Below are 25510 nucleotides of genomic sequence, written 5' to 3' on the forward strand. Positions count from 1 at the left end.
CAAGAGGAATATATATTTTCCCTCAATTTTCCTGTGCACCAAACAGGGCCGACCTAGTAGTGTATCAAGAAAAGCTTTCTGGAGAGTAAGTACTGGACATCCTGCCCCAAGGTAAGCTTTGCTGTCTTTTCTCTGACCTGGAGTATGTTTGTCCCTTGATTACTGCAATTATCATGCTATATGTTTTTGCTTGGGCTTCCCAGGGTAAAGAGTCCACCTACCAAAGCAAGAAACGAGGATTCAATTCCTAGGTGGGGAATATTCCTTGGAGAAGGAAATGGCAACCCACTCCAGTATTCTTGCCTGGAAAATTCCATGGACAGAGGAACCTGTACATTCCATAGGGTCACAAAGAGTTGGACATAACTGAGCAACTGAACACAAAAGTTCTTGGTCATGTCTGTTTCCCCACTTCACAATGAGTCCAGGAGTGCAAGGATTATATTTTTTTAATCTCTGTGTCCAATCATCTTATTCTCCCCAGAAACCAGCTAACTTTGTGTTCTTTCACAAGACAGTCATGATTGGCCAGTGCTGTCCAAAGTTTGGGAAGCTGAGATGGATAATGGTAGGAGAGAATGGGTGAACTCAGAAGGAGGTGTGGTTGTGGGGAGACCGTGGAATGTTAGAGAGGGAATGTCTTTGAGGAAATGAAGGAAAATTGGAACTTAAGGTATCCGGTGGCACTGGTGAAAAGTGCTGAAAAGTGGAAAGGCTAAAGGTTGGCCAACTTCAATTGGGCAGTGACTTCAGGGTAAATTTAACTGGCTTCAAAGTAAAGTTGAACCATTTCTTGGGGAGAAGGGTATATCTGAGCCTAATGCTTGTGGTGACTTGGCCTCTGTATTACCCTATAGACTTTTATTGAGCATATATTCTGGTTCCAGTGACCTGACAACATAGAAATTATTCAGCTCATTTAAGAACAATTTAACCCTGCTGTCATTCATGTTGAAGTCTGGTGCTATTGAAAGTACACAGAATTTCCAGGGTTTTTTTTTTTTTTTTTTTTTTGTCAGCTGCTTAGATGCCATCTTAATGCTATACAATCCTGACAATAAAAGCACAAATGCTAAAATTAGCTTTTCCTTTCCCCTAGAATAGATAAACAGGGGTTTCCCATGTGGCTCAGTGGTAAAGAATATGGCTGCAAATTCAGGAGATGTGGGTTTGATCCCTGGGTTGGTAAGATACCCATGAGGAGGTAATGGCAACCCATTCCAGTATTCCTGCTTGGGAAAGCCCATAGACAGAGGAGCCTGGAGGGCTACAGTCCATGGGGTCACAAAGAGTTAGACAGGGCTTAGCAACTGAATGAAAACAATAACAAAAAAAGGTGTATGCAAGCCTATAGGCAAAGCAGTAGCCATGCCCCATTGGTTTTTCTTTCCACAAACACATAGGGGTTTTCTACATGTATTGCCATTCAGAAAGGCTCGAGTCCCCTTCACCATTCATCTTGGGTGATGGGTCTCCATGCCTCTGGAGACTCCCCATGCTGACATATCCCCTGTGCTCCATAACCATCATGTTCCTAAAGCTCACTTTCATCAAAGTCTTTCACTGATTAAAACAAAATGAAACAAAGGGCCAAAATCACTCACACACACAGACAGACACACACACACACACACACACACACACATACACAGACACACACACAAAGTCCTCCCTCAACAGATCTCTCTGTAGAATTAAACATAACCCTCTGCATGGTACTCAAAATGTCCACAGTGTGGCTCCATTCTATCTTTCCAGCTTGACCTCCAACAGCTTGCCTACATATAACCTATGTGATGCCAAAATGGACTTACAGCTCTGTCCCAGGCAAGCCCTAGGTTTTCCTCCTTCACTAGCTCTGCCCCGTGTGTGCCTCATCTGACCTGTCCCCACTGTACATATTCTTCCAGTTCTGTCTCCCACATCTGTCTTTCTTTAGAGTCCTTCAGCACCAGCAAACCTACTACATCCCATTTCCTCCACCATACCTCAGGTAATTCTACTCTGTTCTATTTGCATTTGACTGTGAGCTCCTAGAAAGTACAGTCCCTATCTTAAGAAAGCACCATTTAATCACATGGTATTGTGCATATACTAGAAAGACCATAATCATGTGGCCATGGAAAATCTTTGTGTCTCTGCAACTTACTAGCTGAGAGACTTGTGAAGAGTTATTTAACGTTTCTGAGCCTGTGTTCCTTTGTTAATACATTAGCCATAATCGTATACCCTACAATGTTATGTTAAGGAATTTAATGTGTGTGAAAGTGCCTTTGTTCCAAGCAATTGCTGAATGATGATTCATCGAATCCTTCCCTTCTTACTGCATATTTACTAGATTGGTTTAAGCATGCTCAATAAAGCACTAAGTAATTATGGATCCATTTTTTCTGGTTCCTGACTCTAGTTATTCCAGGTTTTATACAGATGTAAAAGCTTTTTTCTTCTACACAGCCCCCCTAAGAGGATTTACCTTGGCCTAAAAAGTATGGGACGCATAAGCCCCAAACTTCTGTCCTTGTTGGTCAGCTATGAGCATTTTTAAAAATAAACGTTCCGCTTAAGCTGTTATTCTGGAAAACTGGAGTTTATTGGTCATCCCTGATCCATTTACACACATGAGTCTCTAAAGGTAAATATTACCAACTATGTAGAAGCTGGAAATATAAAGACAGAAATTATAAGAATGGTGACATCATTACATCATAAAACGTCTGTGTTGGGATGAGGGGCAGAAGACAAGTGCACAGATAATCAGTTGCTGAACACGAAAGGCCAATTAAAAGCATCAAGTCCTAATTTATTATGAAAATGTGTGTATACTAAAGTTTCCACAATAAGATAATCAAAATTTATCTTTTGCAAATGGTTAGGGACAAAGGTAACTCTGGATTTTCAGAGATGGGCTGAAGAAAGGGAGGGGTTGGGCTGTGAGATGGACAGAAGATGGGGTGGGCTGAGAAGGACAGAAGTACGGGGCAGGAATGAGAGGTGTTGGGTTTGGTTCACAGTTCCATTCCCTTTATTAACAGTGCCAAGCAGGATCTCTTCAGCCTGCGCAATTGGGAAAGTTCCTGGCAAAAAAGTGCAAACCCTCTTTTATTTCCCAGAACTGTAATTCCTATTAAATTGCTTCTCTGGATAAACAAAGGTTCATTTTACTGTTTTATGGGTGATTGTCTTTTCTTTTTTTTTTTTCAGCTTTACTAAGATATAACTGATGAACAACATTTTAAGACAGTGCATATAGTGATGATTTGGTACACACATACATTGTGAAGGGGCTTCCCCGGTGGCTCAGTGGTATAGAATCCACCTGCAATACAGGAGCTGCAGGAGATGAGGGTTCAGTCCCTGGGTGGCAAAGATCCCCTGGAGTAGGAAATGGCAACCCACTCCAGTATTGCTGCTGCTGCTGCTAAGTCGCTTTAGTCGTGTCCGACTCTGTGCGACCCCAGAGACAGCAGCCCACCAGGCTCCTCCATCCCTGGGATTCTCCGGGCAAGAACACTGGAGTGGGCTGCCATTTCCTTCTCCAATGCATGAAAGTGAAAACTGAAAGGGAGGTTGCTCAGTCGTGTCCGACTCTTTGCGACCCCATGGACTGCAGCCTACCAGGTTCCTCTGTCCATGGGATTTTCCAAGCTAAAGTACTGGTGTGGGTTACCATTGCCTTCTCTGACCATTCTTGCCTGGAAAATTCCATGGACAGAGGAGCCTGTACAGTCCACGGGGTCACAAAGAATTGAACACGACTGAAGCAACCTAGCATGCATACATACATTGTGAGAGGATTTTCCCTCCCTCATCTAAAATTAATGTATTCATTACTCTTTTATGAGAGATTTTATTTGATCACAAAGCTTCAAGATTTTCTTGCTGTTTAACTCTTTGTTCCTTTTTTTGTAGAAAATGAGGACCACTGAAGTACTCAGAACAATGACAGTGGCTAGACCCGATAGGGTTACTGTTAATAAAAATGTCCAAGGGCAATTTTATTTTAACCAGTGGCCAATTACAAAATAGAGAAGAAATCAGAGAAAAATATTTTCTTAGAACACTAAATCTGGATTTAGGTACAGTAGTATTTATTCAGAATAACTTTAATGCTGTCATTTCAAAACTTCAGAAAATCCGATCTGATATAGAATTGCTGAAACAGTCATAAACAATGGTCTAGTTGGTGAGAGGCTGCTGGGATTTATTCAAAGCATTATTCCAAACTTAACACAAATGAATAGGTTTTATTCCAAGTTAAAGGAGAAAAAAAGAACAATCCAAAACACAGATAAGATGGGGGCATATATGTATTTTATATGTAAATACATATATGTATTTTATATGTTTTATTTTATAGTTATACGTCACACTCTCAAATACCAGCTTGCTATGGAATTCTGTCTATTCCTGCTTTGTCTAAACAAACAAGAAACAACACATCTTAGCCAGAGTGGTATGAACAATGATAATCCAGTTCCATCAAAAGCTTTTCATTCATTCAGCGAATATTTGAGTTCCTACTTTGTGCTGGCATTGAAGAACAAGAGGAACAAGAGACAGTCTCTTGTTTGAGAATCTCATTGGCCACTGGAGATACAGACAGATAATCGGACATTTAGAATGACCTGCGCTAAATGTCATGATGAGGATGAGCACAGGGCACTCTGGGAGCACGGGAATGACCACCTGAACCCATGTGCTCCCAGAGGAAAGCTCTGATGTCTGGATAAGAGCTTACCAGAGGACGCAGAGGTAGAAGTAGCCTCTAGACACAGAACCACCTGAGCCAAGGCAGAGACGTATGAGCGAGAGTGAGCACAAATGAAAGACCGAGACGGATGGTGCTGGACAGGTGGTTCTGAGTATAAAAATTTAAATAAATAAACTATGGTAATGATGTTCTCTTTGTTTAAAAAAAGTTAGCTTTAGTTCCTTAACTGAATTGAAATGTATTTTCTTGAGATGAAATATAATTTTTCTCCTGGTTCTGTTTGGCTACATATATGTATGTTTTAAAATAATTGTTCTCCTTGGAGAGCAGTACATGACAGACAGACATAAATTTTGCACTAATGTCCATTACAGTTTGGTCATCAATCATGTAGCCGATACCTGCCTTTACCAGTTGACATATGCTGGGGAGTGGAGAATGCCTGTTAATAAATCAACTCTTCCTCTGGGAGGTGAGCTTATTCTTTGAAATGTGTGGGAGGGAGAAAGTGGTATGGAATCTCTGAGTGAACTGAATCTCCATTTCCTTCCTTTTTCGCTGGTGACCTCTCAGGAGAATCAAAGGACAGGGAGAAGTCTGCTCCTTTCCTGGGTTTCTGAGTATGTGTGCTCATTTTCTCAGTTGGGTCTGACTCTTTTGCAATATTATGGACAGTAAGTAGCCTGCCAGGCTGCTCTGTTCATGGAATTTCCAGGCAAGAATACTGGAGTGGGTTACCATTTCCTATTTCATGGGCGTATCACATCCATAAACACCACTTTTACCAAAAGACAAAGCTGTAAAAGGATGGCTAAACAGCATACAAATCATTTCCATCCTGAAAACATGCCAAGGCTTTAGACCTTTACTTTCTTGCACCGACTTTGGCATCGCAGTGCCTTTTCTCCAACTATCCTGAGAAATTCTGGACTCTGAAAGGTTCCTTTGCACCAGTTAAGCAAATCATCATTTATTAGCAACTTTAAGCAACCTCTGTCTCCTTTAAATGACTTTCATTTTTCTTCCGTCCTGGTTATTTTTAAATGACAGGTAAAAATATCTGTTCTCAGAGCTGTGTGAGATAAAAATGTTTGCCCTGAAGGGAATAAACTCTTGATTTAGCTAAAGCTAAAGAGTATATCTAAAATAGAAATACAGTATTATAAAAAATTAAAATCTGACAAATCCACTGTGAGAGTATATTTTCTCTGCTATAATATGTTTTATGCAGAGTCTTTTAAAAAGCAAACAAAATAAGGCAAATTTGGTAAATGGAACACAAGAATGAAGAGGCAGAACAGAAAAACATACTTATTTTGAGATCAGAGTGATGGCCTAAAAAGAAAATAGTTCCTGTTAGTTGGCCAAAGAGAAAAATGCTAGACTTCTGTTTCTCCTGCATAATAGTATCATAAGGGAAGTGTCTCTCAGCTGAACAGATCAAGAAACTGACACTGTCTGCCAGATTTGGAAGAAATGTCTCTTCCCTATTAGTTCTTCTTCATTAACTTTTTGATTAACTGCTATTAAGCACTGTAGTAACTGCTTTGTTTGTATAACTCACATTATCATCACAGCTCTAAAGACAGGCACTATTATTAGCCTCATTTCACACATGAAGGAATTAAGGCTCAGAGAGGCCAAAGATTTGCTCAAGGTCACAGAATCTTTGCCAGTCTAATGATAAAACCTTTCTTCTGGACGTTTACATACTATGTATGCAAACTTCCCTTGTGTGCATGATAAGTCGCTTTAGTTGTGTCTGACTCCTTTGCAGTCCTATGCACTGTAGCCCACCAGGTTCCTATGTCCATGAGATTCTCCAAGCAAGAATACTGTAATGGATTGCCATGCCCTCCTCCAGGGGATCTTCCTGACCCAGGGATCAAATCCACACCTCTTGTGTCTCCTGTACTAGCGTCACCTGGGAAACCCCGATACTTCCCTTGAAAAAAATAAATCTAGTAGCAAAGCTTAGTTCACTAAGAAGTGAGAAACCACCTCCATGTAAAGTATTCTCAAGAACCTCATGGAATTCTAAGCAACCTAATACAGCTTTTCTATCCCTATTCTCCTCCATCAAGAGGCACTCTACTCCCCACTGGGGACAGAGACTAGCAAGGTCAGGGAGCTGAAGCTGGCACCTTTTCAAAGCATTCTGCTCCCAGGGTATCGCACTGTGTTACCTTATAAATGAATGAAAGCCCATCTCCCTTCACCCCCACCACCCATGTAACCCAACTTACTCCATGGAGTCAATGATTTTTTTTGGCTCCACAGGACATGGATAGACGACTTCATCAATGTGCTTCAGGTTACAATTTGAAAAGGCAGTAGAAATGTGTATGAAGGCTTCCAGCTTCGGCATCTGACTGGCCATGAGCAAAAGCTGCTGGGTGGCAGTGACGTTAAGCTGCACAGCATGTCTGGAGAAGGTTAGGCAAAAGGAAATACAGTGAGGCAAATCACATCCCGTTTTGCTGGAGCTGCACCTACTGCAGTAACTGGCATATCCATCTGAGTTTTGTGGCTGCATCGAAGGACCAGGAAGAAAAGTATGAGTCATGGCCATACAGTTATATGATACTTGGAATATGTTATATGTTGATGATGCCTTTTGTGCATATAAATCCTGTGATACATGCTGAGAAGTCATCTGATTCTAAATCAACTGGAAGGAAAGAAAAATCACAATCCTCTGAATTTATAAAGGGACTTCTTAAGCAGCCATTAAAAGAATAAAAAACATAAATTAGGCATCTACCTTAAGTCAGAAAATTCAAATAAACTAGAGGATAGCAACAATTAATATAAAAGGATAAATATGTTTCTTTTGCAAAGGTATAGGTCAGATATAAAATTGATGTCAATAGAGAACAGATGAAGTTGCCAAGGGGGAGAGAGGTGGGGAAGGGATGAATTGGGAGTTTGGGATTAGCAGATGCCGACTATTATTTATAGGATGGATAAATTACAAGTTTCTAAAATAAAGCACAGGGAACTATATTCAGTATCTTATGATAAACCTTAATGGAAAAGAATATAAAAAAGAATGTATACATATATATGTATATATATATAACTGAACCACTTTGCTGTACAGCAGAAATTAAAACAACATTGTAAATCAACTTCAGTTAAAAAAAATGTTAAAACTCTAAATTTACCTAATAGAACACAAAGCTGCATTAACATAAGGATATGATAATATTGAAGTAATTCTTTTTCTAGAAATATATGTTTCATACAAAATTAAGAAAACAGTTCAGTTCAGTTCAGTCACTCAGTCATGTCCGACTCTTTGCGACCCCATGAATCACAGCATGCCAGGGCTCCCTGTCCATCACCAACTCCTGGGGTTCACTCAAACTCACATCCATCGAGTCTGTGATGCCATCCAGCCATTTCATCCTCTGTCATCCCCTTTTCCTCCTGCCCCCAATCCCTCCCAGCATCAGTCTTTTCCAATGAGTCAACTCTTCACATGAGGTGGCCAGAGTACTGGAGTTTCAGCTTTAGCATCATTCCTTCCAAAGAAATCCCAGGGCTGATCTCCTTTAGAATGGACTGGTTGGATCTCTTTGCAGTCCAAGGGACTCTCAAGAGTCTTCTCCAACACCACAGTTCAAAAGCATCAATTCTTCGGCACTCAGCTTTCTTCACAGTCCAAATCTCATATCCATACATGACCACTGGAAAAACCATAGCCTTGACTAGATGGACCTTTGTTGGCAAAGTAATGTCTCTACTTTTCAATATGCTATCAAGGTTGGTTATAACTTTCCTTCTAAGGAGTAAGCGTCTTTTAATTTCATGGCTGCAATCACTATTTGCAGTGATTTTGGAGCCCCCCAAAATAAAGTCTGACACTGTTTCCACTGTTTTCCCATCTATTTCCCATGAAGTGATGGGACTGGATGCCATGATCTTCGTTTTCTGAATGTTGAGCTTTAAGCCAAGTTTTCACTCTCCTCTTTCGCTTTCATCAAGAGGCTTTTTAGTTCCTCTTCACTTTCTACCATAAGGGTGGTGTCATCTGCATATCTGAGGTGATTGATATTTCTCCTGGCAATCTTGATTCCAGCTTGTGCTTCTTCCAGCCTAGCGTTTCTCATGATGTACTCTGCATAGAAGTTAAATAAGCAGGATGACAGTATATAGCCTTGATGTACTCCTTTTCCTATTTGGAACCAGTCTGTTGTTCCATGTCCAGTTCTAACTGTTGCTTCCTGACCTGCATATAGGTTTCTCAAGAGGCAGGTCAGGTGGTCTGGTATTCCCATCTCTTTCAGAATTTTCCACAGTTTATTGTGATCCACATGGTCAAAAGTTTTGGCAGAGTCAATAAAGCAGAAATAGACATTTTTCTGGGCACCTACTGACCTGAGGAGTTCCTCTTTCAGTATCCTATCATTTTGCCTTTTCATACTGTTCATGGGGTTCTCAAGGCAAGAATACTGAAGTGGTTTGCCATTCCCTTATCCAGTGGACCACATTCTGTCAAAAAAGATGTCTTTTTCATTATAGAGGACTGGAATGCAAAAGTAGGAAGTCAAGAAACACTGGGAGTAACAGGCAAATTTGGCCTTGGAGTACGGAATGAAGCAGAGCAAAGGCTAATAGAGTTTTGTCAAGAGAATGCACTGGTCATAGCAGACACTCTCTTCCAACAACACAAGAGAAGACTCTACACATGGACATCACCAGATGGTCAACACCGAAATCAGATTGATTATATTCTTTGCAGTCAAAGATGGAGAAGCTCTATACAGTCAGCAAAAACAAGACCAGGAGCTGACTGTGGCTCAGATCATGAGCTCCTTATTGCCAAATTCAGACTTAAATTGAAGAAAGCAGGGAAATCCAGTAGACCATTCAGGTATGACCTAAATCAAATCCCTTATGATTATACAGTGGAAGTGAGAAATACATTTAAGGGACTAGATCTGATAGATAAAGTGCCTGATGAACTATGGACTGAGGTTCGTGACATTGTATAGGAGACAAGGATCAAGACCATCCCCATGGAAAAGAAATGCAAAAAAAGCAAAATGCCTGCCTGGGGAGGCCTTACAAATAGGAAACCTATTACTCTAACTCAATAAAAGAAAAAAAATATGTGATTGTGTGTACATATATATATAGAAAAAAATTAAAATGACATTCAATACCCATTTCTAGTTCAATTTTTATAATTTCACTAAAAGAAGAAAATTATTTAAAAATATATATACTTCAATTTGATAGCCTGTGTCATGCTTAATGGTGAAAAGTAAGGAGCACTGGTTTTAAAGGCAGAGTAAAGAAAAATGCTCACAATCACTACTACTTAACACTGCTCTGAAGTTCCAGCCTTATCATTAGAGAGGAAAATATAGTTAATAAATACCATCACTGCAAAGCCAACCACAAAATCACTATCAGATTATATAACTGTATATCTGAGAAAAAACAGAAGCAGCTGGAAAAAACAGGGGTGAACAATAATTCAATAAGGCATTCACGTCTAAAAGTTACGTAAAAAAATCACTAGCTTTCCTGTATAGAAACAAAAATTAGAGTCTACAATGGAAGAACGGCACATATTCAAAAAAAGAACATTTAAAAGATATCAAATTAATAAGTAGGCTCTATACAAAGAAAATTATGAAACTTCATTAAGGATCATAAGAGAAAAATTGAATGAAGATATACATTGTTCTTGGGTAGGAAAAGTCAATGTCTAAATCATGCTATTTTTCTAAATCAATCTACATAGTAAAGGTAATCTCAGTCAAACTCACAACCCTTAAACAAACTTGGCAGATTTATTCTAAGCTTAGTCAAGAGGTGAGAATGGTCAAGAAAATTCTTTAAAAAGAGAAAAATGTGTGTATACTTGCCTAATAAAATAAGAATAGTAGTCATTAAAATATTGTGGTACTGGAAAAGAAAGTCTAATTAATGGGATTAAAAAAAATGATTCAGAAATAGGCATTTAATATAATATTTTCTTTTAAACAAAAATGAAAATAAATCATTTAATATATGTTGTTTAAAAAATAACTATGTTAATATTAAAAAAATACTGTACATCATACACATCACTCTTATTTTTATAGAATTTTCCAATTTTTCTTTAGAGGTAAGTAAATTTTAAATGAGTCAGATTTAAATGTAAACATGAAACAGTTAAAGTACTAGAAGAAATTATGAAAACTGTAAACAATAAAAACAGAGCTGAGGACAAATGATAAACTGTTAAAATATTTTGAGCCTAATAAAAGATGAAGAGTTAATATTCTAAATCGTCCAAGAAGTCTTAAAATATACCCCCAAAAATTTTTTTCAAGAGAAAAATAGGTGAGGAACACAAACAAACATTTCACAAAAGAATAAACTGTCAATCAGCGTTTAAACATTCTCAACCTTTCTGATTATCAAAAATAAAAAACAAAATATGCAATACTATTTCCATTTTCATATTGACAATGGTAAAAAGAATTAAAGAATTATAATAGGGTACTACTGTGTTAGAAATGAGCACTCATATGCCCAAGAACAGTGTAAATTCATACCACCTTTTTGAAAAGCAACTTAGCATCATATGTCAAAATATATAAACTGTCCATAACCTGGACATATCTGGCATGTGTCTAATAATTCCACTTTTGGGAATTTACCGGAAGGGAAAAAATGTATATAAACAGATGTTCATCGCAGAGCTGTTTATAACAGTGAAACTGCTAAGCAATGCCCCTCAGTACAGAACTGCTTGAGTGTATTATATACATGTACAATGGGATGCCATGTAGTCATTACAAATTATAATAAATTATCAGTTGACAATGAAAGATATCTAAAAATAAAACTGAACAGATTGCAAAAAACATCATTCCATTTTTTGGAGAAATTGAACACAAGTCTATTATATTACAGATGCATAAAGAAAAGTTGAAATGGATGGTCTTCACAATATTAAATGGTTATCTGTGGATGGTAAGATTCTGGAAAAGATTTACTGCTTTGTTTTCATTGAGAACATCTTTATAAAAATAGAAATAATGAAGAAACTTACACATACGTGTGCACACACACGTTTAATACAAGTCATGAAAGGGGACTGGGACTGTACCTGAGGTGGTCATCAAAGCGCACGGTCGCGGCACAGTGGAAGACGATGTTTGTGTGGGAAAGAAGCTCCTGCATGTCCTCCTTGCTGATGGCAAAGTCATTCTGATTGAGGTCTGCAGAAATAGCTCGGATCTTCTCATGCACATTTGGACAAACTTCTTTGACTTTTTCAAACAGCTAAAACATATAAATCATCAAAGATCATCATCACCAATAATGTTCTTATTTTCACTGACTTATTTCATTTTAATTTACAAAAACTGGTTATTAGTTGTAATAATATGACAGCCATCTGCTATATTTCATGGAATTCAAGGTCAGCTTAGAATAATTCTTGCTTCTCTTAATTTGATAAACATTCAGAAAAAGTTCCAGTGACCAGTAAGGAGTGTATTTTGAACTCTTCCTGGGTGAAGGAGTGGTGGTAAGTCATCCATATCTTGCACCATCCTCTCTTCCCTTCCAAGACAGCTTCGTGTTTAAACAGGGTGATTATTTCCATTTCTGCCTGGGAGATACTGTTTCAGGGCAAACTCACCAGCCTTTATATACCTTGACAAATTACCAGCAAAATCACCAGCCTGTAAGGTCTCATAAGCTCAGCTTCAAAACAACTTGGTTAATTGGATCAGATTAACAAGAGAACTTAGAAGCACAAAGATAATTAGAAAAAAAAACAAATTAAGCAAATTTGTAATGGGTAAAACAAATAAAATTTTTATATAATCTCATTTTAATATATAAATGGCAGTTATTGTCTAGTAAGAGGATTACATGAGCTCGTGTACTTTTTATCAGATTTTAATTGATTTTTTTAATATTCTAATTTATTTATAAAGGGAAAAGGAAAGAGTACTGGCAGATATAGCTTTTATTACAATTATTCAGGTAAAACATAGCCTCTATTTTCCCTTCCACACAGAAGTTCTCAGGTTGAATTGGTATTTTCCATTTTCTCAGAAAATAACAATTTTAATGAAATCATCTTGGTTCAAATCTTCTTTGATAAAATAAAACTTTATTGTAGTAATGGTTTGGTATGTGAAAAGTAAGGGTAAGAAAAGTAAGGTTAAACGTTTAGAAAGGTTAAGAGCAGAGAAAATTAGGATGTGGTTGAATACTAATATAGTCGTGGAGACAGACAATCCTCCTCTCCCTTTTAACTTCAAAAGAATGTTTTCATCTGTTCCTTGATCCTGAGCAGCAGGCTTCTCCTTGCCGCTAGAGATTTACCCCAGGTAAATCTTCTTATTACCTGTTGGGTAATGAGAAGCTGATTTCAGGTATTTACAGAAATCATGTCTCATTTGTATCAGGTAAGACCATGTTCAGAGGACATCCTGGAAATTTAATGAAGCCAACTAAGGAAGGGAATTGAATCCACATACTGACCTGGCAGGATAATATACATCTGTCACCAAGCTACTATTTTCCTGCACTGTAGGGCCAGCCTTTTTAATATTGTATTACTATAATCCTGAAAATAATTCAAAAGTTGGGCCACTCTTCAATGCTTTTTGACATCTAAGATTGATAAAGCATCTCAGGGACATTCTCAACAAAGGTCATTTAAATTCTTTTGAAAGACATTTAACAGCTCTCCAGTCATACTGATATTCTTCAGATACTGATACTGCTTCAGAGCAAGATGTGGAAGATGAACTCAGTGTCTACTCTTTTAGCAATAGGGCTGATCACAGATGATGCAAGCTGCCATGCAAACATTTTCTATTGCCTTTGGCTTTTATGATTTTATTTTTAAAATTTTCTTTGGCTGTGCTGGGTCTTTGTTAGGGTGTGCAGGCTTTTTCTGGTTGTGGAATGGAGGGGCTTCCCTAGCTGTTGCACCTGGGCTCAGGTTGCCCCATGGTTGTGGGATCTTAATCCCCAACCAGAGATAGAACCCAAGTCCCTGCATTGGAAGGCAGATTCTTAACCACTGGACCACCAGGGAAGTCCTGGGTTTTTGTGACTTTAAAAGTCAGAGAATATTATTAAATTGTACTATACTTTCAGACCACCTGTACAATGTTGAACAGCACAAAGATACATTTACAACATTACTGTTTTAGGAGATAATTACTATTTCTCCCAAATAAAGTCCTTTTGAAATAAAGGACTTTTGAAATAAAGTCCCAATCAACATCCTATTTATGGATTTATATTTTCAAATAAAAGGGGATATCTGAATGAACATAATGTAATTTAAAAAGAAGCTTAAGTATTCTGATTGAGGTGGTATTGATTACAATCCATTGATATAAATCAATGAATTGGCTGCATCAACTGAAGCCACAGTAATAATTAGGGTCCTATTTTACTATATTAGCCAGGCCTGGTAATATGAACATTACCAGACGGTCAATACTGAAATCAGATTGATTATGTTCTTCGCAGCCAAAGATGGAAAAGCTCTATAAGTCAGCAAAACCAAGACTGGGAACTGACTATGGCTCAGATCATGAACTCCTTATTGCCAAATTCTGAGTTAAATTGAAGAAAGTAGGGAAGACCACTAGAACATGCTGCTAAGTCACTTCAGTCGTGTCCGACTCTGTGCGACCCCATAGACGGCAGACCACCAGGCTCCCCTGTCCCTGGGATTCTCCAGGCAAGAACACTGGAATGGGTTGCCATTTCCTTCTCCAATGCATGAAAGTGAAAAGGGACAGTGAAGCCACTCAGTCGTGTCCGACTCTTAGCAACCCTAAGGACTGCAGCCTACCAGGCTCCTCCGTCCACGGGATTTTCCAGGCAAGAGTACTGGAGTGGGGTGCCATTGCCTTCTCCTGTTACTAGATTACTACCAGTATTACAAAGAATTTAAAATTTTTGTTCTGCAGTTTAGAATATATGTTTCAAACATGCTGGTATGACCTAAATCAAATCCCTTATGATTATACAGTGGAAGTGAGAAAGAGATTCAAAAGATTAGATCTGATAGAGTGCCTGAAGAACTACGGATGGAGGTTCATTACATTTTACAGGAGATAGTGAGCAAGACCATCCCCAAGAAAAAGAAAGGCAAAAAGGCAAAATGGTTGTTTGAGGAGGCCTTACAAACAGCTATGAAAAGAAGTGAAAGGCAAAGGAAAAACGTAAAGATATACCCATTTGAATGCAGAGTTCCAAAGAATAACAAAGAGAGATAAGAAAGCCTTCCTCAGTGATCAATGCAAAGAAATAGAGGAAAACAATAGAATGGGAAAGACTAGAGATCTCTTCAAGAAAGTCAGAGATACCTAGGGAACTTTCCATGCAAAGACGGGCTCAATAAAGGACAGAAAAGGTATGGACCTAACAGAAGCAGAAGATATTAAAAAGAGGTGGAAAGAATACACAGAACTGTACAAAAAAAGATCTTCATGACCCAGATAATCATGATGGTGTGATCACTCACCTAGAGCCAGATATCCTGGAATGTAAAGTCAAGTGGGCCTTAGAAAGCATCACTACAAACAAAGCTAATGGAGGTGATGAATTCCAGTTGAGCTATTTCAAATCCTAAAAGATGATGCTGTGAAAGTGCTGCACTTAATTTGCCAGCAAATTTGGAAAACTCAGCAGTGGCCATAGGACTGGAAAAGGTCAGTTTTCATTCCAGCCCCAAAGAAAGGCAATGCCAAAGAATGTTCAAACCACCGCACAATTGAACTCATCTCACATGCTAGCAAAGTAATGTTCAAAATTCTCCAAGCCAGGCTTCAACAGTATGTGAACCCTGAACTTCCAGATGTTCAAACTGGATTTAGAAAAGGCAGAGGAGCCAGAGATCAAATTGCCAACATCCACTGGATCATCAAAAAAGCGAGAGACTTCCAGAAAAGTATCTACTTCTGCTTTACTGACTATGCCAAAGCCTTTCACTGTGTGGATCACAGCAAACTGTGGAAAATTCTTCAAGAGATGGGAATACCATCCACCTTACCTACCTCCTGAGAAATCTGTATGCAGGTCAAGAAGCAACAGTTAGAACTGGACATAGAACAACAACTGGTTGCAAATCGGAGAAGGAGTACGTCAAAGCTGTATGTTGTCACCCTGCTTATTAAACTTATATGCAGAGTACATCATGTGAAATGCTGGGCTGGATGAAGCACAAACTGGAATCAAGATTGCTGGGAGAAATATCAATAACCTCAGATATGTAGATATGCAGAAAGTGAAGAAGAACTAAATAGCCTCTTGATGAAACTGAAAGAAGAGAATAAATATGTTGTCTTAACACTCAACATTCAGAAATCTAAGATCATGTCATCTGGTCCCATCACTTCATGGCAAATAGATGGGGAAACAGTGGAAACAGTGACAGACTTTATTTTGGGGGGCTCCAAAATCACTGCAGATGGTGAATGCGGCCATGAAATTAAAAGATACTTGCTCCTTGGAAAAGCTATGACCACCCTAGACAGCATATTCAAAATCAGAGACTTGACTTTGCCAGCAAAGGTCCTTCTACTCAAAGCTATGGTTTTTCCAGTAGTCATGTATGGATGTAAGAGTTGGACTATAAAGAAAGTTGAGCGCTGAAAAACTGATACCCTGGAACTGTGGTGCTGGAGAATACTCTTGAGAGTCCTTTGGACAGCAATGAGATCCAACCAGTCCATCCTAAAGGAAATCAGTCCTGAATGTTCTTTGGAAGGACTGATGCTGAAGCTGAAACTCCAATACTTTGGCCACCTGATGCAAAGAGTTGACTCACTGCAAAAGACCTTGATGCTGGGCGAGATTGAACGCAGGCGGAGAAAGGCTCGACATAGTATGAGATGGTTGGATGGCATCACTGACTCAATCCAGGAGTTGGTGATGGACAGGAAGGCCTGCCATGCTGCAGTCCATAGGGCTGGTTGGACACGACTGAGCTACTGAACTGAACTGATAATATGAATGGCATGGGCTTCCCTGGTGGCTCAGACTATAAAAAAAAACTTTTAATCTGGAATCCCAGCATATGGCTGTAGCTCCTAACAAAACAATACTCATGAAATGTAGGCGAAGCCTAGAGTGCTAGAGATTGCAGCCAACTGCCATGCAACAGGTCAGTGCTTTTTAAAATGTTATCCCCAAGTGAACTGCACTGAAATCAGTAGATACGCATCTAAAAATTCCTGGACCCCATGCCATGCTCACAAAGTAAGAAATTACTGGGCCCTGCCCAGGAGTTTGCATTTCACATCAGGTTTCAAAGTTGATTTTAACTGATCCCAAGCTGAGAACTTCCTTAGTGGCATTGTTAACACAAATAACTGATGAACAACTATGTATGACTCATTTCCCTCTTTAACAGCCCAGGGCAGTTACAAGACATCAGTGGTTTTCAAACTGTAGAGGCAAAAGAAAATTCTAGGGACCAATTAAAAATGATGCCTCTGTTTCTGATCCTGCTCACAGTGCCAACTGTCTCACTGTTTAAACTGTTCACTGAACCCAGGGTAGGCAAGGTGCAACTTAAGAGACTGGAAGAAGACTCGAGGGGCCAGAGAAACTGCAGACATATTTATTCTCTCCTGGCTGATGCTGCAGCCACAGCAGTAGACATGCTACATTCTCTCCCCTCATGGCTGACCCAACACAACAGACACAACCGTGATTCAGCAGTAATGCCACCATGTTCTAGTGAAGTGTCAGTTGCTCAGTCATGTCCAACTCTTTGGGACACCATGGACTGTGGCCCACAAGGCTCCTCTGTCCATGGAATTCTCCAAGCAAGAATATTGAAGTGGATTGTCATTTCCTTCTCCAGGGATCTTCCCCATCCAGGAATCAAACCTGGGTCTCCCACACTGCAGGCAGATTCTTTACTGTCTGAGCCCCCAGGGAAGCCGCCACATTCGAGGTAGAGCTTATATATGCCTACAGCACAAAGTAGCTCATGATCAAGCGAGTGCCTTGTGTTGCACATGTGCAGTGTTATAAATGATCTCAGCTGTTCCATAGTCATTATTTATAAAATGTGGGGCGAGAGGGCCTGAACGTGCCATCTTGGCTAATTTGCTCTCTCCCCACAATGCCCTTACTCCACCCCCAGAGATCTTGACTCAGTAAGTTTGGTATGTAACCAAGAGTAGTATTTCTTAACCATCTCCATGGATAGGTCTGATGGTCCAATACCATACTTAGAGAAACACCAACTCCAAAAATTCATGTCCGTTTTAAAATTCTGCACTTAAATTTCACCCTCTGGTTTGTAAACTCCTTGATTCTTCTTTTATCACTTTATGCTTGACAGCACCCAGTTCATTGAAACAACTCAAATTTTCTTTGTTAAACTGAAAGTAATTACTCTAAGAGCAGGCCTGCCTGATGGCTAGGATGGCAAAGAATTTGCCTGCAATGCCAGAGATCTGGGTTCAGTCTCTGGGTCAAGAAGATCCCCTGGAGAAGGAAATGGCAACCCACTCCAGTATTCTTGCCTGGAGAATTCCATGGACAGAGAAGCCTGGCGGGCCTCAGTCCATGGCATTGCAAAGAGTTGGACATGACTGAGTGACTAACACTTTCACTCTTCACTGTAAGAACAGTAATAGGACCATAAATGAGAGTTTGATTCCTGAAATTGGTTACCAGCTCTTTTGTGTTGGTGGGATAAAAGATAGCAGGTAACTACTGCTAAAAGAAGACTTAAAGTGATCTATGGGTCCTCTGTATTAACTGCCAAGGGTAGGGGATATGGAAAGGCTCAGCGCAGACCCTTTTCTTTTGTAATAACGACAAGACTAAAGGACAGACAAAATGATCCAAATGGATCCTCAATAGATATTAGCTCTTCTGAAAGTTATTATTTTTTTTTGGAGGGGTAAGGTGAGGGACAAAACATCAATTAAAGGCAAAAAATAGGTGGAATAAAAATGAGCTAAAAAATAAAATTTCAAAAATTTCATTGAAGGCCCACTAATAAAGAACTTAATATAATTACTTTAGATTCTAAGAGTTCATCATCTTCCTTCTCATATATTCTTTATTTAATGGCACAGGACTAAGAAGGTAAAGAGTTGAATAACTACTTGCTATGTTTGAACACTCAAGAATGCTGCTTTTTTATTTTAGTAAACCATGCTCTTAATATCAGATGGAAGACACATTTCTGTGGTCACTGAAAGATAATAGCTGGGAGATGATCTAAACATTTTGAACTGATAATAAAGCAATACATTTTTCTTTCTTTTTTTTTCGTTTCATGTATGATATTTTACCTGTTTCAATGCCATTCTCCCCAATCATCCCACCCTCTCCTTCTCCCACAGAGTCCAAAAGACTGTTCTATACATCTGTGTCTCTTTTGCTGTCACGCATACAGGGTTATCGTTACCATCTTTCTAAATTCCTTATGTATGCATCAGTATACTGTATTGGTATTTTTCTTTCTGCCTTCTTTCTTTCTTTCTTTCTTACTTCACTCTGGTTCTTAGAAAGTTTAGGAGTGTTTCATTGATTTGACATTACACAGAGAAGCATTTCTCTTCCAATTTGTTTTTTAAACATGAGAGACTATTTTGGCAATAGTTACTTATAGCCCAGATCCAAGAGACACATTTGAAAACGCTAAGAAAAAAATTCACAAAAAGAGAAATTTGGGGGTTCAATTAACAGAGGTATGACTTATGTGGCCAAATACTAGCACTGCATTTTTATTAAAAACAGGACTTGGGCAAAAATTGAGGGGCATGACATTTATATAATGCTTCTGAAACAATGTAGAAGCCCTGAGCTTGGACTTCTACAGTCAATTTGTTATCCACATGATCTCACTTGGGAGGCATCTAGGAGGTTACTACCTTCTAAAGGCTACTTTAGGTTATCATTCTTTTCTAATCATGAGAGGTTTTGATCTTTATTCAGTTTACTGATTCCTCTCTTCAAATATAACTATTATTTAATCACAATAACCCACCAAAATTTGCTTAACATTTTTATTTTGTAAGAACAAGGGGTGAGTCTCTTAAAATAAAGGGCAATCTCTATGAAATATCTGGTATCCCAATGGAAAGAAGAGCCTGGAACATTTATCATTGAAATTTTAGAGTGCTGAGTTAAAACAAGTCAATGAATTTTATAAGTCAGCTCTTGAGCAAGAAAGATTTATTTTAAAAGGATATATATAATCTAAGTTGAGTACAATTAAATACAAATAAGTACATGACAAATTAAGACAAAAACCCATCATACCTAATGTAAAGATTCACAAAATGTTAGAATTTTGCTAGTTTACTGATAACTTCCATAAGATATAAAGGATTAACCTAGAAGTTTTTACTGCTTTCATAAGAACTACTCTCTAGGACCACAAAGCAGTCTTAAATGTAGTACTATGGTTATCAAATTTTAGCATACAGTAGGATTGCTTGAGAAGTTGTTTAAAAAGACAAAAACCCAGATGTACCACTCTTAGATATTCTGACTCAGTTCTGAGATGAAGCTTGGGCAACTGTACTTTGCACAGGCTCACTAGGGACACTGATCCACACTGAAGATGAGAACCACTGGTGTATTAGAAAGATCCTAATTTGGATTTGGCTCTTTGGATTCAGGAAGGCCAGAGTTTGAAGCCTAGTTCTGCCGTTTATTAACTGTGTGACTGGGGTAAGTTACTCATTTCTTGGGGTCTCGGGGTCTTAGTGTGCATGTTTATCTAAAATGTCAGTCAAAGGACTGTAACACTCATGATCTCAGAGAACTAATAATTTATATATACTCTGCTATTCTTTTCTACTATTCTTTTTTTTCCAGTTTTATTGAGGAATAATTGGAATACATCACTATATAAGCTTAAGAGGTATAGCATGATGGTTTGATTTACATATATTGTGAAATGATTACAATAGGTTCAATTACTATCCATCTCCTCATAGAGATAACAATAAAAAGAAAGAAAAAATGAACAAAAATATTCTCCTTGTGGTGAGAACCCTTAGAATTTACTGTTAACAACGTCTATATCATACATATTCTGCTGTCATTGAAAACAGTTTTGCATTTAGCAAAATTATAATTCACTTAAGAATCTGTAATAAATGCTAGAGGTGACTCAGTTCAACATCTTGTTCCCACATCAAAAGCCACTTTCACAGAGTTCTTTCAGAATAAGTACCTGGTTAGAGGAATTAATTTCCTAGGGGTGGTAAAGCAATGCAGTGGAGAAAAAAATAGGCTTTAGAGATAGGAGAACTGCATTTAAAATATGCTTTGCCACTTCCTTGGTACTTCCTTGGATAGGTGACAACTTTCTTGGATTAATTTCTTATCTGTGTTGCAGCAATAAGGCATACCATGGAGTTTTGTGAAGATTAAATAGGGTAATAAATGTCGGATGCCTAGCATAGTGGCTACCACTTAGTAGGTTTCTAATAATAGGAAAACTTCTCTTCTGTTTCCATCAGAAATACTCCATTTCCAAAATGTGTTAATCAGACAGTATGCATGTGCATTTGTGTGTGTTGGGTCACCCAAGGTTTCTGATTATGCCATGTGATCCATGTATCTCTAAAAACTGAATATATTTCAGAGTCATGCTGAATCCTGTGGCTTGGTAACTTCTGGAGTGAAATCAGCATAGGCAATATGAAGCTTCTATGAAAAAGATAATGTGATTGGAAGAAATTTTAAAAGAAAGAAAGAAGTTGGACATGTAAAATCATACTAGTGATTGAATGAACTAGTGAATGGTATTGTAAAAGAAAACAAGAGATTGAGAAATAAATTACTTCTGTTTCTGGGACCTTAAAGAAGACAAAATTAATTTTAAAAGGCTTTTTTTTTTTTTTTCTTAAAGGGAAAGAAATCACCCATAGAAGGGAGGCTTAACACACTTCAACTAATTTGAGTTGAGTAACTGTCAAACTGAGAACCAGTTATACCCTTTCAAAAGTATGTGTCTGTTAATCATGGGGGAATTTTAATTCCTGGAAAGGTTATATTCCCTCTAGTTGTCCCAAATTTATAAAAGCCTCTTGCTTTTTGTGGGATCATTAGTTTCTTAGGAAAAATAAAATATAGTAATGGAACAAAACTGACTTTGGGAATTTAAAATACAAACTTTTTTTTTTTTAATTGCCTTTGCTTTAAATAGAGATCTAACAGAATCATTAATATCAATCAGAAATTCATCTTCTGGAAGTTCTGAACAAGCAACTTTTACACAGGGTAGCCTGAACCAAATATGAAAATGCTATTCTTCCTAATGAAATTCTATGCAAACTAACAAGGAACTTTTATATTATATGAAACTAACTTTTCTGTTGTAGGAAGGAAGGGTGGAGCCACAGTGTGTGTGCTGTGCTGTGCAAGTTGCTTCAGTCATGTCCTACTCTTTGCAACCCTATGGACTATAGACCACCAGGCTTCTCTGTCCATGGGATTCTCCAGGCAAGAATACTGGAGTGGGTTGCCATGCCGTCCTCCAGGGCAACCCATGGCAACCCATTCCTGACCCCGGGATCAAACTTGCATCTCTTTATCTCCTGTATTGGCAGGTGGGTTCTTTACCACTAGTGCCCCCTGGGAAGCCCACTTTTCTGTTGGGTGCTTCTTAATAGTGATGTTAGAGTGCTGGTCTTTTCTTTGCAGATGTTATTTGGTAGAAGTTAATTTCTTTAAATGCGTTATTTTTCCCCTGAGGGATCTAATGTCTTCTAAAAACTACCAAACTGTGATAGTTTTGCAAAAGGATTCAATAAACTATTTCATGGAATGTTGCTATCTTCTATTGTCTTAAATCTAATCAGTTCTATGAATCGAGGGCCCCATGTGTGTCCCAGCATAATTCACTATCTAAAGCTCTCCAGGGTATTTCAAAGTAGGTTTATCTTAAAGGTACTGCAAGCTTATTGAGTAATTCACATTTTTCCAGAGAAATTGACTTGAAATATCCAGTGCAACCTGCCAAGCTCTGCTTTTGTTTATAAATCCACTTCCCAGTGGTATAATACAGGATAGCCTTTCCCTGTAAAACCCTGAATTTTGCCTAGTCTTCTCATATGCTGCATTCTAAACCTGGCAACATCTCACCATAAACCTTGCCTTACCTAATTACTATAGCTTAAGAGGAAAAGCCCAAGCATTTCTGATATTCTCTCAAATATCTTTTTCTTTTTTAGATTCTGACCTCACTCTTAATTAACTACCTCACTCAATATAAATTCATCTACTTGTGGTTTTATTTTTCAGATATGGATATTGTCTTCTTGATGTTTGTTTTTTTTCTAATTTTTATTTTTACTTTATTTTACTTTACAATACTGTATTGGTTTTGCCATACATTGACATGAATCCACCACGGGTGTAAGTTATTCAGAGTAGGTTATGACCAACTTCAGATCCTAAATGGATATAAATGGGATATCATTGTTATACAAAGGAACACATCTTTAAGGCACTAAAAAACCTCAAAATGCTCTCAACACTTTGAACTTCACAATTGAATGATTTATTTGCAACCAATTATCTGTTGTAGTGGGAAAGAATCATGTCTTGTTAAACAAAGCCATATTCTAGATAGCAACATAAAATAAATTTCACCACTGAAAATGGTTTTTCCTAGTTGGAAAACTGGTTGGTTCAGGTAAATGGGCACATTTTTCATAATAAGAGACTAAGCAGGCAGCTTGGGCTTCCTGGCAACCCATAAGTGGGTCTGTGGTAAGCATGTTCACATGTCAGCACTGGAAATTTGGCTTATTTCCTCTAGAAACTCCACAGATTTTGTAAAAGAAATTAGGAGATCTTTCTTAAAAACAATGTTATAGGTTTAGAATCATATTTTTAATCAAAAGTAAATCAAACTAGTTTATTTTGATAAAGTCTCAAAACTAAACATTAACTGAACTTATAGCTGATTCCACAATTTTAGAAATTTGTGATTGCTTTGCTGCCTTATTTATTTACCATCTTAAAAAGTGGGCTTTTTCTCCCACCATAAAAATAAAACATCTTCATTGTGATTATATTTAGAGAATTCTTTTGGAGAATGATTATTGTTCTGATTTTCCACTACAAAAGACAGTACATTTTTCCCTCACCATGAAAATAAACATGCTTATTATAGTATGAGACTAAAATTAATCCAAGATCCCATCAGCACTTATTTAGGGTCATTACTTGAGATTACACTGGATGTTATTTTGCATTTTTTTGGTTCTGAATGTATTATAAGCACTTTTTCATATTATTTAATATTTTATAAAATATAAACTTTAGTGCCTGCATAACAGTCCAACACATCTGTGTACCCTTCCTCAACTGTGGAACATTCAGATTGATTCCACGTTTGCTACGTAAATAATACTACAATAAATATATATTTTACAGTCCTTACATATATGTCTGGTTGTTTTTTTAAAGTGCCACCTTATCTTTGTGAGAAAGTCCTCAAGAATCTGCCATTAATTCAGATAGATTTATCTCAATTGATGTGTTCCTTTAGGTGCTCTGAAAATACTCAAGGATCTGAGTCACATGTGAGGAAACTGATCCTCTCTTTTGATTCTTAAGTTCCAGTCCTATATGACCAAATAGTTAAAAATAACCTTCTCTCCAAAGCATTCCCACTTAAATGTCTCCCTGTGAAGGCATGGAAACAGGAAGTGAAAGTGGTTGCTATCCATACCATAAAAGAAAAGTAATGAAACTGATGAACGAATTTTAATAGATAGAGGAACAGGCTTTTAATAGATAAGCTCAATCATATTTCCTCTGAATGCAATGGGAATCAAAGGCAAACTGGTAACATTTTTATTTATTATAATTAAAGAAAAGTTTCCAAGCCTTGCACACCTGATACCATTAACCTACTTTTAAGCACACTGTATTACTATTAATACAGCTCGGTAAGAATTCATGCATCACTGTTGTGTGGCAGGAGACAAGCAGTGCTTAAAAGTGATACCAGATCTTTCTTGGGAATAAGGCATGGGTACATTTAAATCACTCCATGTCCAAATGAAGTTCAATGGCACACTCTAGACTGGTCTTGATTCATAGAAGATATTTAACAAAAATTTGTAAAATCAGAGGCCTTCTGGAAGAAATTCTAATCCATACAGGAAAACTTCTCTGAGTAAAAACCTAGGGTAAGAGTGGTCACACAATAGAAGTAAAAGACTGGTCTGAAGAACTGGAATACATTAAATTCATTCACTGAACAAATTTGGTTGATTACCTGCAGAATGTCAAGTGAAAGTGAAAGTGTTAGTTGCTCAGTTACATCCAACTCTGCTACCCCATGGACTGTGTGGGGTATGGAATTCTCTGTCTATGGAATTCTCCAGGCAAGAATACTGGAGTGAGGTGTCTTCTCCTTGGGGCTCTTCCTGACCCAAAGATCAAATCCAGGTCTCCTGCACCAAGTTGTCTGTGTATATTCCTTTAAATATAACCCTATATTGGAAAGTTGGATGTGGGGTCCCAAATATTTGGAATAACCAACTTGTACTGTTTCCCTCCAAAGTCTAAGCAAATAGAGGAAGATTAGATTTCATATGGAGTATTTTCAACTTTTAGTGAAATGCTGCAAAAATGCTAAACTACATCAGTCTTTTTTTATGAAGCCCAGGCCTTCTCCTTCTATCTGACCATATAAGTCAAAATTTGTGGAAGTATAATTAATGCCTTTGCTACAAAACCAGAAATAGAGATGTAAGAAGACATGTCCGTATTTCAATATTTCAATTTCTTGAGCATTTTGGTGCT

At 37.9% G+C, this 25510-nt stretch overlaps 1 protein-coding gene across 1 annotated transcript in view; it reads right to left on the minus strand.

Moving 5' to 3' along the window:
• FAR2 (fatty acyl-CoA reductase 2) overlaps window positions 1–25510 on the minus strand; it is a 92127-nt gene that overhangs the window by 23321 nt on the left and 43296 nt on the right. The window contains exons 3-4 of the mRNA XM_005680707.3: window positions 11826–12001; window positions 6958–7137 (exon numbers count right to left, since the gene is read on the minus strand). Coding sequence (XP_005680764.1) covers window positions 6958–7137; window positions 11826–12001 — 356 coding nt within the window. The remainder of the gene's footprint in view (window positions 1–6957; window positions 7138–11825; window positions 12002–25510) is intronic.

Source organism: Capra hircus, chromosome 5 (assembly GCF_001704415.2).
Source record: "Capra hircus breed San Clemente chromosome 5, ASM170441v1, whole genome shotgun sequence".
In the NCBI taxonomy this organism is placed as follows: domain Eukaryota; kingdom Metazoa; phylum Chordata; class Mammalia; order Artiodactyla; family Bovidae; genus Capra; species Capra hircus.